Source organism: Zonotrichia leucophrys, chromosome 11 (assembly GCF_028769735.1).
Source record: "Zonotrichia leucophrys gambelii isolate GWCS_2022_RI chromosome 11, RI_Zleu_2.0, whole genome shotgun sequence".
In the NCBI taxonomy this organism is placed as follows: domain Eukaryota; kingdom Metazoa; phylum Chordata; class Aves; order Passeriformes; family Passerellidae; genus Zonotrichia; species Zonotrichia leucophrys.
Window position 1 is genome coordinate 16,946,310 of NC_088181.1, and position 16,407 is coordinate 16,962,716.

The window sequence follows — 16,407 nt, forward strand, 5'->3', positions numbered from 1 at the left end:
CGTCCCGCCGGCTCCGAGGGGCCGGGGCGGCGCCTCCGGGCCCGACCCCGCGAGAGCGAAGGGCGCCGGGGGACGGCAGGGCTGTGCTTGGCCGGGAAGGGACGGGCAGGGCAGCGTTGCCGGGCGAGCGAGGCCCGGCCCCGCCGCGCCCCGGCTCTGCCCCCCGCGCCCCGCGGAGACCCGCGGGCTGCCCGGCCGGCCGGGCCCGGGGGAGCGGGCGGGCTGCGCGTCCTCGGCACCCGGAGCCTCCCCGGTCCCTGGGGCCGCCCGTCCCCGCTGCCCCGGCCGCAGGCCCCCGGCCCGGCCGCGGCGGGGTGAAGGGTGAAGCGAGGCGTGACTCACGGGCTCACATCTGCCACCGCAAGCATTTAGGAAATTGCCGTTCTCTTAAAGGCAACCGTGTATTTATTTCTCTGGGGTGAAAACCGAGGAGTTGCACTCCATTAACGCGTTTCAGTCACCAGCCCTGGCAGGGGATGCAGAAGTCGGTGGAGAGCTGGGTGCTGGTCTGGAGGAAGAGGAGAGCTTTGGCACTCCTGCTACAGGAAGAGAACTGGAAACAAGCAGAGAGGCGGGTGGTTATGGTAGAATATATGCTGTTTATTTATGAACGTAACCAGGACTTCTGACAAATTTTAAATGCAGTTCCCTCCCCACCCCAAAATTAAAAAAAACCCACCAACGTGTGTGCATATACATACACGTATACATACCATACACACACTGAACACAAACACACACGCTGCCAGCACTGTGCTCTCACTGTCATGCTTCCAAACAGCTCCATCCACCTTGTTCTGCTCTCTTGTCAAGACCTACTTCAGTTGGACAAATTGTTATGCAGCTACGACACAAGGAAGAAATGTTCTGCATGGCTACCAGAATGCCCAGGGGGCCTGTTTGTTTGTTTATTTTTCCCTCACTCTGGGAGAAGCTCCAGAGTCCAAAGGTGCAGCAGCACCAGGGACAAGCCTCCTTGCCTCACCACAGGCATCGTGCAGCCCCACAACCCCTGCCCCATTCCAGGCACTCCTGCCTTGGGGTCGGGAGGCAGCAACCAGCACAGGACAATGTGAAGAAGGCAACGCACACTCACACCCACTCACCCATACAAATAATAAAATAACGTTGCAGCACAAGGGCATAGTCTCTGTCACCAGATAAGAAAGTTGTGTGATGGCAAAGATCTAAGTAAGGCAATAAAGTATAGCTAGTGTACATGGAACGGCTTTCACATTACATGAGGCACAGTTTGGGTGCACAGAGACTTGGAGAAGAGCAAAATGTCCTGGAATAAAGCAAAATACACTGCAAGTTCATAGTAAATACCCGCATCAATAGGTATTTATTCATTTGTGCTTCGCCACGTCGTGACATACAGTACAAGACACTGGTGCTCTTTCTGTCGATGGAGAGAGCTCACCACACTCTTGCAAGCTGCTGCTCCATCAGTCCCAGGCTGTCCATCGGTCCTGCAGCGGCGCTGGCCCCTTGTCCCCCTCCAGCCAAGGCAGGGGACAGGGCTCGGCAGAGGCAGCCCGGCCAGGCTGCGACAGTCCTGGCAGCAGTCTGGGGGCTGCCCCACACCTCAGTGCTCCTCACGGCGCCCAGTGCTGCACATCGCTCAGCCTCAAATCCTCTTCTCATCGCTGGCTGCCCCAAAGCTGCTCCTGCCTGCTGCACTGCAGGCCAGCTGGAAGGGGTCAGCAAGGACACCCCACACACCGCAGCCCCCAAGCCTGCACGTCCCTCGGTCCTTCTCCTCGCACCCTGCAAGGCTGGAAGGCACAGTAAGCCCCAGAGCTCCTGCAGCCAGCTTTTAAGGCACATCTGGGTTGCTATGTGTGCTTTATGACTGTTATTGTTATTATTATTATTATTATTACTGTTATTTACCCTGTGTAGACACGTGGTCTTTTAATTCTTTTCTCCCCTTGCCTTTCTCCTTAGAAAACCTACCATGTTTTCAGCTTACTCGTGTGTCATCTCTAAGGCACAAACCTTTTAATACTAGAGCTGCCTGGCTTCTTGTATAGGTCGTGAATCGATAAAAAACAAACGAAACGAAACAAAACCAAACCAAAACAACCCCCCGTTCCCCTCCCGCCGGCACACGGCGCTTGCCGCACGCCGGTGCCTACAGTATCTGTGCGCGGGCAGGGCAGCGCAGCCCGGCCGGTCCCGGCGCGGCGCTAGGCGCAGCTGCCCATGGCCTTCACCAGCGAGCTCTCGGGCAGCTGCCTGAAGATGCCCCGCAGAGTCTCCAGCTCCCGGGTGAGCTGCTCCACCCGCTTGCGCAGCCGCTCGTTGTCGGTGGTGAGCTCCAGCACCTTCTGCTGCGTCTCCACGTTGCGCTGCTTGGCCTTGTCCCGGCTCTTGCGCACCGCGATGTTGTTGCGCTCCCGGCGCACCCGGTACTCGTTACTGTTCTTGTCCACTGTCTTTTTCGATTTGCTCCGGTGGTCCGAGGGCATCATCTTGAGGGTGCCCGCGGCGGACAGGCCGCCGGGAGGGTGCGGGTGGTGCGGATGGTGCGGGCTGGGCACGGGCGTGGGGGGCGGCGTGGGCTGCCCGGGCTGGAGGTGCATGGTGGTCTGGGCGCAGTGGGCGATCTGGTACTGGAGGTGGGACGGGTGCTGCTGCGGGGCGTGATGGGGATAGAGGGCCGAGAGGGCCGCCGACTTCACCTCCTCCTCCTCGCGGGGCTCCTGCTTGATCACCAGCGGCCGCAAGCCCGGCGCGGCGATGCGCTCGTACAGGGGGTCCAGCTTGCCGTCCATGTAGCCGGGCACGCAGCCGAAGAGCGGCTGCTGGTGGTGCTGCGGCTGGTGCCCCGGCGCCGAGGCGGCGGCGCCGGCCCCGTGCATGGTGTGGAAGTCGAAATCCCCGGCCAGGATGGCCTTGGCTTTCTCCTGCTGCTTACTGTGCTGGAAGAGGTCGGCCAGGAACTCGTCGTTGAAGGCGGCGGGGTCGATGTAGGCGCTGATGTCGATGGAGTTCTCGTTCTCGCAGATATCGCCGAGCTCCGCGCCGCCCGCAGCAGGTGCCGCCGCCGAGGGAGCCTCTCTGTAGCTGTAGGTGCTGCCGGGCAGGGGAGTCTGGAGCTGGTGGTGCTGGCCGCTGCTCATCGGGGGCCGGGAATCGACCTCGTAGAAATTGGCTTGCTCCATGAAGCAACTACAGTCTGCCGGGCATGGTGAAGCGCTCCTGCAATCCAGGTTTCGAGCGGGACGGCGGTGGCGGCGACTCCAGCGATCTCGCGGCACGGCGCTGCTCGGCACGGCTCGGCGCTCCCGGAGCCCGTCCCCCGGCCCAGCCCCGCTCCGCTCCGCTCGCTGCCTGCCCTGTTGCTAGTGGGCTGCCGCGGTGCTGCGTGCCGTATATATACGGCCCGCAGCAGGGCCGGGGATCGCCCTCTAGTGTCCAACCTCCCGCTGGGAACCTTTGACCGCCGCGCAGCCGGCTCCCAGCGCCCCGGCCGGGCACCGCCGGCCTCCCGCCCGCCCCCGGGGGCCGCCGCGCGGCGGGGAGAGCGCCCCGCGCTCCTCGGCCCCCTTCCCCCTCCCGCCCCGAGCCCGGCGGGCGCTGAGCACTGCATGGCTCCGCCAAGGGAACCCCGCGCTGATGAGAGGCCCGGGGGACGGCGCCGGGACTTTGTGCCCGCGCTGCCGGGGCCGCTGGCGGGGCAGAGCGGCCAAACGCCGCCAGTACATTTCCACCGCCCGCTCCCCTCTGCGCCCAGAGCTTCGGCCCTGCGCTCCCCAGACAGTCTCAAAGTTCACCATCCGCGCATACTTGCAAATATTTGGCCAGTCGGGAACATTCGCCCCATCGGGTTTGGGAGCCAAGGCGCTGCTCACCGGCGGTGGTTACCTGCCGGCAAGGCCGCCGGGCTCGGAGCCACCGGCGGGACCCGCCGGGCTCGCCCGGTCACAGCGGGACGGGTCCGGGAGGGCGCCCGGCGGGCAGGGGCGGGCAGCTCGGTGGCCGCGGAGGCTCCCCGGCTCCGCTGCTCGGGGCGATCGGCCGGGCCAGGCCGCCCTGCCCGCGGTTAGCGCCGGTGCCGAGCCCGGAGGAGCTGCCCCGCCTGCACGGAACAGCCCGGGTCGGGTCACCCGCGGGCCGCTTCATTCCCCGCACCAATCGAGCAGGTAAATTTAATGACGGATTTCCCCAAACGCACACCCAGCAATCTCCACCAGTACCGGGCACGGGCCGCCTCCCGGCCCTGACCCGGGATAACTGCGGGCGCAGCGGGGCCTGGACCCTCCAGCGCAGCTCTGCAGCGGCCAGGTATCCAACTCTGCATGGCCGGGTGTCCAATTCTGCATGGCCGGGTGTCCAATTGTGCATGGCCAGGTGTCCAACTCTGCATGGCCGGGTGTCCAGCTCTGCATGGCCGGGTGTCCAATTCTGCATGGCCGGGTGTCCAATTGTGCATGGCCAGGTGTCCAACTCTGCATGGCCGGGTGTCCAGCTCTGCATGGCCAGGTGTCCAACTCTGCAGTGACCAGGTGTCCAGCTCTGCATGGCCAGGTGTCCAACTCTGCATGGCCAGGTGTCCAACTCTGCATGGCCAGGTGTCCAGCTCTGCATGGCCAGGTGTCCAACTCTGCATGGCCAGGTGTCCAGCTCTGCAGTGACCAGGTGTCCAGCTCTGCATGGCCGGGTGTCCAACTCTGCATGGCCAGGTGTCCAGCTCTGCAGTGTCCCTGTGCTCTGGGAGCAGCCTCACTGCCCTCCCAGCCTCCGTTTTCTGTGTGTTTTGAAGGCGATCAATGCTCCTTCAAGTGCAGGACTGGAGAGGAGCTGCGTGTCCCAGCCACTGCTCCCCTGTGGCTCCCGTGTACGGCCCACAGCCTCCCCAGGAGCTCCTCAGTTCGGGCGGGGTGTGGATGCACAGAATTCCTCTTGCTGCCATCACTGCAGCACGCAGAATTGATGTGTCTGTTGCTGTTTGCACCTTGGGCAGTCCCACGGGCATTTAGCTCTGCTGGTCCTGAAGGTCCCTTTGGAAAGACAAGCCAAACCCACTGGAGCAGGTGCAGGCTTAAAATTGCTACAGAAGATCTGCAGGGAAAATGAATCAAACATAGTGATGGCTGGAGAAAAAAAAAGATGCAATTCTTAGTTCTGTTTTAGTAAAACAGAAACTTGTGACAGAACATTACTCGAAAGGGTTTGACAGATTTCTTGCAATTAAAAATTCAAAGGATTCAACAGGAAACAAAAATGACAATGCACCAAACCCTCATGTTTTTGTTTCACACAATGCAGGTGTGAACTTTTGCTTCATGAGCAAATGCAAGGCCAGCAGAGTCAGTTGGCATACTCCAGTGTCCTCTCAGGAGAATGAATTCTGTAATTACTGCAGGGAAACATTAATTTACAGATTACAGAGTATACATTTCACTATCAACAGAAAAAATTTAATCCTATATTGTTTTATATGCAGTCAGTATTTTCTAAAATTATATGTCTTGGTTTAAATGCAGTAGCAGTGCCCCACAGGGCTGCTTCCACAGGGAGCTGCAGCACTGTCTGAGCAATGAAAACACTCATAAGAACTCTGAACAAAGTCCTGGTGGAGAGGAAAAGCCTCAGGTCTGGGACAGGAGTGAGTTTTAGGTGTTTCAGAGTGGAGAGTAAAATGTCCCTGACTGCACCCAACTGTCCAGATTCAGCTTGTTCTACTCAAGTGAACCCATTTCCAGAAATGGGACAAACACAGAACTGCACTTTTTGCCTGCTGGGAGAAATATAATCTGGAATAAAAGCAGTTTATGCTCAGAGCTTTCAAGAGGCCTTGTCTGACTCTGAAACAGGAGCAGAAAACAGGAATAGGCCATGAAGATTTAAAATAAAAAGTCAGTGCTGCACGAAACAGCAGAAGGATAACTAAGAAAGTGTAAGCAGAATTGTATCACTAAGTTTGTGATTTAATAACAATACCTATGCCTCTCTAGTCTTTAAAACACTCTCATATTTTATAATCTTTCTGAAATTAAGGCTTAACTACATGTTAAAAAATTAAAGTAAATCACAACATTTAGGATCAGATTCCATTCCTAATTACTGTAATTAACGAACAAGTCCCCACAATTTAAGGACTGGTTTGCTCAGTTTTGGGTTGGTTTTTTTTTACATAGACCCCTTTTATCTAAGTTAAGAACTTTTAAGTCTTCTATTTTTACACAGAAACCTAAATTCCTGTTAAAATTATTTTAATATAGTATAAAATGAAGTTCCCAGACTCATTCAAAAAAGACATATCTTAGTCTTTTTATTTTCCCTCCCTGCTGAAGACAAACTATTTAGAACCAGCTCATCCCCAAACAAGCACAAATGCTTATTTCCCCATTCATATCAACAGTGATTGATACCAAATATTTCAAATATTAAAGAGAAAACTTGTTAAGTTCCATGAACAGGGAGCTGATTTCACAGAGAGGAAGGATGCATGTTGCATACTATGGCTCCCTGAAGCAGCACTGTCAACTCTTGAGGGTGCTATTCTTCCATCCCAAAGCAGATTTTGCTGTCCAGAAGCTCAGGGAGGGCGAGCAAAATGCTCCACAATTCCAAACAGCAGCGAGAGTCTGGACCGAGCCAGCTGCACTCCTTTCTGAGGGAAGGAAACTGATCAGAAAACACAACTGTGAGGGAACCTAAGTGCATCTGTGACTAATAATTAGTTTTTTATTGCACTGGAACACTGCAGTCTCTTTATTTCTCCTGTGTTGTTCTCAGGCTTTCACTCCTGTGGGCTCCAGAATGAGTTCCTGGCTGCAGGATGCTGCTGGCCCTGCAGGCTGTGGGCAGGAGGGTGCTGTTCTGCTGATCCAACAGCCTGGCACTGTGTGCACAGCCTAGCATGTGGCAGCCCTGTCAGGAACTCCAGTGCAGCTGCACATTTATTTACTACCTTGTTAAACCAGAATATTTCATTGCTACTGACAAAGCTCCAGGCAGGGGTTTGCACGCAAAACCTCTTGGGGTGAGTGGCAGCAACAGCTCAGCCTCTCCTCTCTCCCACCTGGGAAAGAAGACCAGGGTGGGCACTGTGGCACAGCTGTGCTGGGAGAGCCAAGAGGATGCTGTCCTCACTGCTTCCTGAGAGCACCTGGGGAGCAGGCAGGGATGGAGCAGCAGTGGTTTCCTATGCAAATACAGAGCTGGCAATCTACCATCTTACTTGTTGTGGTACACTGAAACACAAACTTCTCCCCTCTCCTGTTGTGTTTTCTGCCCCAGGGAGGAGACACATGATACTGCACATAAAAGCTGCCACACATGACAGTTTTCAAAGGAAAAGACTTGATATGCCAAAGCCTTGCAGGCCCTTAGTTCAGTATGCAGCAGTGTCTGACAAGTCAACCAGAACCTTCCCTTCAGCTGGGAAAGGCAGCTGGGGACTGCTTATCATTTTTTAATGTGCATTTTGCTCCAACAACAGATGATTTAATGACTTATCATTACAGCTTTTCTCCTTTGGAGAAACACAACTCCAAGGTGAACCAACTCAATGCTATTTTCCTTTTTTGTACCATTTTGTACCATTCCCCTTGTCTTCAGGGTGTTTTCAGGTGTGTGCTATGACCATGCCTCAGTTCTTGCTATCCTTGTGCTCCACTGACTTCTGGCTCTTCTACTGAGAGCTCAGCCCTTTGCAATTTCCAGGCTAGGGGACTGAGGGCATTTTTCACTTCCATTTACCTGATAATTGCTCACTTCCATTCAAATGACCCTCACAGTCCAATCTGTTTCCAGCTTGTCACCTGTAATCTTGCACCAATCAGTCTGTGAAGTGTTTTTATCCATTCACAATCTTTGCATGGTTAATGAGCCATTGCATTCACAATTCCTCCCTCATAATTAGGACCATATTTCACTGACCACATCCACAGTGCCCAAAACACTGCAGATGATTTTCAGAGACAGGATTAAGTCCTGTTCCAAAGAACATACAGTTGAAATGCTACCAAAAAACAAATCAACAAGTGATACTGTTGCTCCTCACTTCTCAGTGAACTGTTTCCTTCTGCTGTACTGGGTCATCACCTTTGCCTTAAAACTTCTACAAATGATGTTATGATGTTTAACAGTAGTTTTAATATGTATGCATCAGTTATTCCTTTGCTCTGTATTTGGCCTATCCACAATCACCCATTCTCTCTCTCTCTTTAGCATTTAATCTCTGATTAAATGATAACCTCCTTTCTTTCACACCTGAATCTCCAATTGTTTGTCTTTACCTTACAAACTTCAGTGGTTTCTCTCACCATGGATGGCTCACCATCTTTAATTTTTTCATGCTACATCTCCCTGGAAGATGGAGCAGTTTATAACTCTGTATTTCACAGCTAGAGAGCTGTGAGATTAATGACTTGCCAAGGCCATACAAGAAATACATAACAAAGCTGAGCATTTAATCTCTCCTATGCCCTAACAGCCTCCTAATATCTCCACCAATGCAAAAGTTTTACTACTGCACTCCTACAAAGGAAATACTTTCATACAGTGCCTTCTTGTTTGTTGGTTTTTTAAATGGAAATAGATCAATTTTTATCTGAAATAAATTTATCTCTGAGGTGAACTGCCAAGAAATATGGAAAATACAGCTTATTTTCTTCTAGACCCTAGCCCTAGTCTACTGGAATGAAGGCTCTCATTGATCCCAGTAGGAACCTGTGCAGACCCTTATGCAGCAGAACAGTAAAAGGGTATCCCACCCCAAACTCAATTCTCAATTCCCAAATGTGCTTTCAGGGAGATGTTCTCAAAATATTCTCTGCACATTATGGCTCTAAGACTTTGGCTAGCTACTTTTCATGGCGTCATACAAGAGGTAATTCAAACCCAGAGATTTAAAATCCTGGTAAAGCCAGAAAAATTGTACTTTTTTTTCCCCTCACTCAGGTGACACCAACTTCCAGATGCTCTCAAAGTGCCTGCACGAGCTGTGCATGGAACTCAGATTCACAAATCTCAATGTCCTGAACTGCACCTGAAACTAGATGCTGAAATAACAGTGGCTTAATAATCTTGTCAGCAGGGCTGCACACCTGGGTTAGCATCAGTATTTACCAAAATCCTGCCAGTTAGAGCTGCAGCATCTCCTCACCTGTCTGAGTAATTCACTCTGATACCCAAAGTACATTATGATAATGAGCTTCTCCATAAAACAGCAATTTGCAACATTACCTCAAGTGGCATCTAAGGCCCAACAACTACATGAACACTGGGAGGTAACACTGAATTACAAAGGAAATGCCCTTGTTTGTCTCTTATATGTGACTGTGCATTAATCCTTTGAAAACATTAATGTAGTCATTCTGCAACATTATTCATACCTTTTAATGTAAAAGGTTGTTTGTGAGCATAATTTTGGCAGTCCGTAGTCAATCCAAAATCATCTGGTTTTGAGAAGGTACACCTACAAAGCTGAGCTAGTACTTGAGAGGACTGCTTAAGTAATAAGGAATCTTGCCACTGACGTGGATGTTACATTTTGCTGTTCTCAAAAGACTTTCAAAAAGAAGATGAGACAGCATGTCTCAGTCTTCATCACTCTTTCTAGGTAGTTTGCACTGCAGACATTATTTTTTGAGTTTCTGATAAAAAAATATATATGACAAAAATACCAAAAAATGTTAAGCATTTTCCAGCATTTAATTATGTATTTTAGTACATGACACATCCTGTCATAAAACTTAGTCCTTGACATGGACAAAATTCTATGTTCTTATCCAATTTACTCCCCTTTAGGAGAGATTGTTACAAGGATTAGGATTAGGCTAAAGAGTAAAACTGTGCTGAAAGTTTACATTCTGCAGTACAAAATGGATCTGAAAGCCTCATGCTGTTGTCTCACAGATGAAGACATTGCTAAATCCATTTCAGATTCCAGCATGAGAGCCCTCAGAGAAGTCAAGGATCTGGTGGGCTTTTCCCACTGCTCTTGCAGTGAAGCTGTTGTGAGATTCACTGGTTGGACATTGGGATCACACATAACCTCACAGTTTTTGATTACCAGCCTGCAAATATTTTTTTTTCCTATGGAATTAAGGATTAAGATTCTAAAATATGAAGATAATATACTTTTGGTGCAAACCTTTTATTAATGCCATAAAGCATTCAACCTTAGTGGCAGAAGTTTTGGGAACACACTCGTCACATATTTTAAAATGTGAAGTTCTGTAAGTATTGACTCTAAACTGAGAGGAAGCAATTTTCCTGCTCAGAGCAGATGCCATCTTGGATCTTAAAATCTGGCCCTCCTGTTGAGATAAATTCAGTTTTCTTTAATTATCCCACTATTAGCCCAGGGATTACTGGCATGAGTAATCCAAGCAAGAGCTGGCCTATAAATAAAAATGTCAATGGCAGCAAGAGGAAAGGGAGCTGAGGAAGGAAGGAAGCTCAGCAAAGTTCTGAGAGTCACTCAGTGCCATCACCAATGAATCCAAGCTGTGATCAAACCAACCACCAGCATGGGGAACAACAGGTGCACAGGGGAAGGAACCAAGTCAGAGGCAATCCTGGCTTGAAAATGATCACAGTTTTCTTATCAGTTTCAAGCTAATCATAGTGGCACTTGTGGCATCAGAATTTCCTGGACTCTCCTAGGAGCAAGCCCTGCACAGAGGAGGAGCTGATCCTTTGGAGCTGGCAGTGCTGAGTTCCCCTGTGGCACACTGACCTGCAGCAGCAGCTCTCCTGTAGCTCTCCACTGGCAGGAGACATGAGAAATAATCCTGCAGGGATTTCCACCTGAACACATCCAGAGAACCTGGCACTGCTGGGATAACACCCATTCTGACTTCTCAGAAACTCCACACTCCACTGCTTCCTCACAGGAGGAGAAGCTGCCCACAGTGACATTCAGCGTGCCAGCCCTATAAATGAAATAAGGAGTCTTTAGTCAGTACCATGTGAGCTCTTCAAGACCTTCAGATTTACATTTTTGAGATCCTCAGGACTTCAGATTTACATTATTTTGTTCTATGTGGAATCTTATGCTTTAGGTAAAACAAGTCTTAAGTGAAACAAGACTGAATCACAAAGCAAGTGAGTCCAATGATCAGTAGGGTTTTCCTGAAAAGATCACAAACAGATAAAAATCTAGAACCCAAAATTTCAAATTTTTGGAGGAAAACAGGACTGATGATGCCTGGAATAAACCATTCCTGTTGCTTAGTGTTTAAAGGCAGCTGACATCTGAGCTACAGAATACTTGAAATAAATATTATCAGAATTCATATAAATACAATCAGAAGATTTATTTTTATGGAAGCCATTATATTTTTACTCATTTTATGGAATCATAACAGTATTTTGTTTGCAATAATTTTTCAGAAAGTAAAAAGCCAGTGACAGTATGAGTTTTTTTGCAAGGTTTGGGTATCTAAAAGCTCAAACAATGCTGAAAAGACACTGCCCTTCAGATAGGAGGGAGCAACAATGCCATGTGACTTACCTGGCCATAGTTAATGGAAGTGCTAAGTATAATCAAGGCTGATCATTCAGCAAGAGCCCAGGGCTAAGAGGTTTCTAATTCTAAACAAAAAGTCCTTGCAACTTAGATGTGTTTTCAAGAAAAAAATGAACAAACTATGAAATGGGCTCCCACGCAGCAAAAAAGTCTATATTTTTTTTCTTTTGCTGTAATTAAAGATAGGAAATGGGAATAAGGTTTTGGACTCTAAATTATTCGTTTTGAATAAGTCTTTCAAGCTGAAACAATTATGCTAGATGCTAATTTTAATCAAATTACATGTAATATGTTAATATGAGCATAAATCCTACATTCCTTGACAAACACCAAGATTATATTAATGTTACATAATTATATTAATGGGAATATGAGCTGTACAAGCTGCTCACGTTTATGACATGAATGTGGTAAATATAAAGTGAAATTCACCTTGGCAAACTAAAATTTAATTTCAGAAAAATAGCTCCTGTCTTCTTTAAAGCAGGCAAAAATTCCAGATTTTTAATTACATGCATTGCATGATTCTAGAAAGAATTCATGCAACATGTTTTAGTGTTGGGTGCTACAGTTCTTGTCTTTATTTTACTAAAATATATAACTTTAAAAGGAAAATGATGATTTAAAAACCTGTGTGGCACAGAACCCATAGCATGGGAAGGCTGAGTCCATGCTGGTTGTCTGAATCTGACACTCAGCTGCAAAGACAAGGACAGGAAAGTGTATTTTGGCACAGAAACCTGTTGCTCCCTGTCAGAGAAACAACTGCTGACAGTCACCACAGCCAACAGAGCTGGCATTTATGCTGGGTAAGACAGTGCAGCTGAGAGTGGGGCAGTATTTTCCATTTAGAAAGGGGCTATTGCCCACCAGCATGGATGTTCTGGGATGCAGTAGCAGGGCTCAGTAGATGGAAGCATTTATGTGACTAAGTGCAGGGCTTATGCACCATTTACATTTAATTTAAGTCATCAGGAGATCATTTGCATCTATGGTAGGGTCTAGACCACATGGGAATTACTTTTCTGCTTTATTAATAAACTGAAATAAGCACCACTTACCCAGTTCAGGATGTCACTGATAAAGTCTGAGGCTCCCATTTCCTTTTCTTTTATGGGAGTTGAAGACACTGTGGGACTGCAGTTGTCCCTTGTACATATCTGTGCAGGTTCAGATATGAACTTTTCATATGTTTCCACTGGATATGCAAAAAGTGGTGCCAGTGTTAATGGAAGACAGCCCATATAAATGTATGTGTTCCTATTAGGTAGAAATGCTCTATGTTCAAACTGTGGAAAACGTGCAGGCAGAACTCAGATCTTGTGACATATCAGCTGCAAACTCAGCCTTAGGAAGGTGCTTTGCCCCAGTGCCCCTTACTGCTTGTTTCAGTGGGCTCAGAGAGACAGCCAAAGCTCTCTTGCAGCACTGAAACACCTCTGTGTGCTTGGATTTACACATTTTGATCACATCCGTCTGCTAGGGGAGTATCTGAATGTGTGACTTACCAAATTTTCACTGGACTGAAAGCCTTTCCAGAAATCTATTAAAAAACAGTCCGAAAGAAAGTTAAAGCCTGCAGCTCTTCAGTTTCCATAGCTCAGCTACCTGTGCTGCTACAGCTTCATGTGAGGGAAGCCACAGACACATGGGCTGTTTCAGACTGCTGCAGAGCTCTCCACTGATGCCATACACACTGGTGTTGAATAAATGCCCCTATATTAAATCAGTGTTCCCACAAGTAGTGTGTTATAAACTTTTTGTATTTAAGGCATTGATATTTGCTTGGAAAAACTGAGTTTTTTCAGTTATCTATGGCACCACTGAAGCACAACATCCCATGTTACCTTGGTAGCAGTGCAGAAGTTTCTCAAAGCTGGAGTTCTCCTGAAGTGGCTGCCAATGTGCAGGTTCCTGCCAGGAGTACACATACACCTGTGTGCACTCATCCTGCCTTCATTTTGTTCAGGAAGGAAAAAGTCCATCATGTGCATTAGACCCTTTGTACCACTTGCTGAGTGCCCTAATGTCACAGGGCTTTACACCAGAAGAAGACATGATACAAAAGTACACATAAACAATCATACCTTGAAGAATCTCTTTTCCTGGTAAGCAAAGTCCTTTTCTCCACATTTACAATAGGACTGCAGGTGACTTGAAAGCAAAGCCTGTGCTCCCTGGAGGAGAGCCTCAAAAACCTGCACAAATGATTGTGACTTTTACCATATTCCTTATGCACTTTCTACCATTTCTGTGCACCTTGGTGAAGTCCTCTTTAGAATGTGCAGGCTCAGCAAATATTGAGTCTGCAGTAAAAGGCTTGAGGGACAGCAGTGCTGTTGTAGAGCAGGTCTCAGTCTCTGCCAGCTGCTGCAGGTGCTTGGTTGCCAGTGCACAAGGGAGTCTGTGAGAGCAGGTTCAGTGTTTTGACGTGTTCTGTGCTGTCATCGCCTTTTCCTTTGCATGTTCCTCTCTTTTGCCCCATATTTTTGCAAACAGGTTGTTCCACTGTAAGTCACTGACATCAACATTGCTGTAATATTGCTGAGCCTGAATTCTCTTCTTGGGAAGGATTCCTGATAACTTGAAAAGGTGTCTTAATTGTGGGAGAACTTCTGAAATAAATCATGCCTGATGCCTGAAACCCCCACACGATGGCTAAACAACTCAGAATGAGGAGACTCCTCTGTGCAGAGATTTGCCAAGTTGAATTTTACAGCCACTGAGGTGCACAAGCATGAATGCAAAGGACATGTAGTGATGGAGGGAGCACAAAGCTTCTATCAGAGGGAATTCTAATTTAGCTACTGCTGAGAGGAGAGAAAACCAGACATTGTTGTTCCTGGAACATGCTACAAAGTGTTTTTTTCTACAAATTTGTCTGCAATGTTTATATTCAATACAAACCCAGATTGTGTCTTGTAAGCTCACAGTGACAGAGACATTCAGATGCCTGCATTGTAAGTGCAATTGCCTTTTCTTCTGGGAGCCTGCATTAAGTTTGAAGGTTGGCAGAGCCAAAGCAGAAAGCTGTGCCCCACTGTTTCTCTGGAAATTACTTCTGTTTCAGGAGGCAAGAGAACTGATGCCTTGGAGTGGCTACCTAAACCAGAGGCTAGACAAAATTCAGAGAATAAAAGAGGGTATTCATTGAAGGCCTTCCATAGGTACACCCTGGGCACTCAAAGCCTCCGAGGGACTACACCCCAGATGGACAATGGTCACAAGTTTTTCATACAGGTAAAAGTTTGCTCCTTTTACATATCAGGGGTTAATCCTCCAATTACACTTTCAGGTAATGAGGTAATTTACTCCAAGTTTGCCCCCCCAATTCACATCTCTTGGGGCCTGAGACAGTAAGGTGTCCTTGAGTTTGAGGCCTAGAGAGGAATTGCTTTGTCTGAATAAAATGGGAGAACAGTAGCTGACAGGTTATGGAGTTTAGAGTTATACACTAAAGCAGTACAGGATCTGAAAAATATAAAAGCTCAATCCTAAGGCATCAGAGCTATAAACAATTAACTCACCAAATGCAAAGAATTGATGTTCTGGAAGGAAGATGGCCCTGCTGAGGTCAGTGCTTACCTTTTTTCTGTTGTGGACAAAAGATAGAGTCTGCTTGCCTGACCAAAGTATGTCACTGATTATCTCATCCAAAATTCTCCTTAATTTTAGCAGCAGGAGGTCAATGACAGACATGTTGCAATTGCCAATACATTTTCTCAAGCTGTCCTCCCACATATTTTGTATAATTATAAATAATTCATTTTTATTCATGTTCACGAATGGAATTGAGGTGGAGTAAACAATCAGGTGGACTGTCCTCTGCCAGGTGCCAGATTGTCAGTTTTGTGTTTCAAATGGCCATTCCTTAAGCTTTTCATGGTATTTCAGAGGTCATACTGATTGTGGAGAATAATAAAGCCATTTATAAGAATGCAGTTTGTGTCCACATCTTTCCAAAAGCATGAGACCATAAACAAAGCTATGTCTCTCCAATTTAATTGCTTTTCTGGAAGGGTATTTATTTTAGGCTTCTGTTCTGAACCATTTTGAAGTCTGCATAAAATTAATGACTAAAACTATTCACTCTTCTTGATATCATAGGAATAAGTAAAGTTCTTCACTGGAGTATGCCCTGTGATAAATAATGCCCTGGTAATTATGGGTGGGGATTTTCACGCGGTGACTGATGATGCCTTGGAAAAGAGCCATGGCACTGTGCATTCAGAAGCTAAGCTATCTAAATCCTTGCAGGCCTCATTTATGCTTTTGGGAATATAGGACAGGTGTGGCAATTACTAAACCTGGATACTTGAGAATTCACCTCTTATTCCCAGGTGTGGGCCATTAATTCTCGCTCAGACTTGTTCAGTTCTAACAAGTCTCTTTTGAACCAGATTTTATATATGCACATATACTCACACAATAAATAGCATTTTCCTTTCAATCAATTTATCTATTTTGTTTTTACTCATCTTTAGCTATGCAGCCCTCATTTTACCTAACATTTTACATACACATGGCAGCAAACCCCCAAAACGATCAGTGGCAGTCTGCAGATCCCTGCCATGGTCTGTAGATACCAGAAGATTTGCAGTTTGCATTGTTTAGTACAATCACTAGAGAAGCTCGGGTAAAACTCAAGCCAAGCCCCAGTGAAATTCACAACAAAGGCTGCACTAATTGTTATTGGATCACTAGACATCAGAGCAAAGCCAGACAACACTCAAACACATTCGAGTAAAATACTTAAAAAATGTAAAGGAGTGTAGTGTTCATTCTTTTTGTTAGATGATCTTCTTTGGGTTGACACACCTAGAAGCCTTCTCACGGACCAGGCATTCTTCAGGGACATATTTGATATTTTTAAATTCAAATGCTGACAAGAAAGCTTCTAATTCCATATTCTG

The 16,407-nt window shown here is 47.6% G+C and overlaps 1 protein-coding gene across 1 annotated transcript; it reads right to left on the reverse strand.

The window, feature by feature from the left end:
- Nucleotides 1–585: 585 nt before the first annotated feature.
- CEBPA (CCAAT enhancer binding protein alpha) lies at nucleotides 586–3,325 on the reverse strand. The gene has a single exon (XM_064723461.1). It carries the CDS (start codon nucleotides 3,168–3,170, stop codon nucleotides 2,193–2,195), a length of 978 nt encoding a protein of 325 aa, XP_064579531.1. The 5' UTR covers nucleotides 3,171–3,325; the 3' UTR covers nucleotides 586–2,192.
- Nucleotides 3,326–16,407: the final 13,082 nt, after the last annotated feature.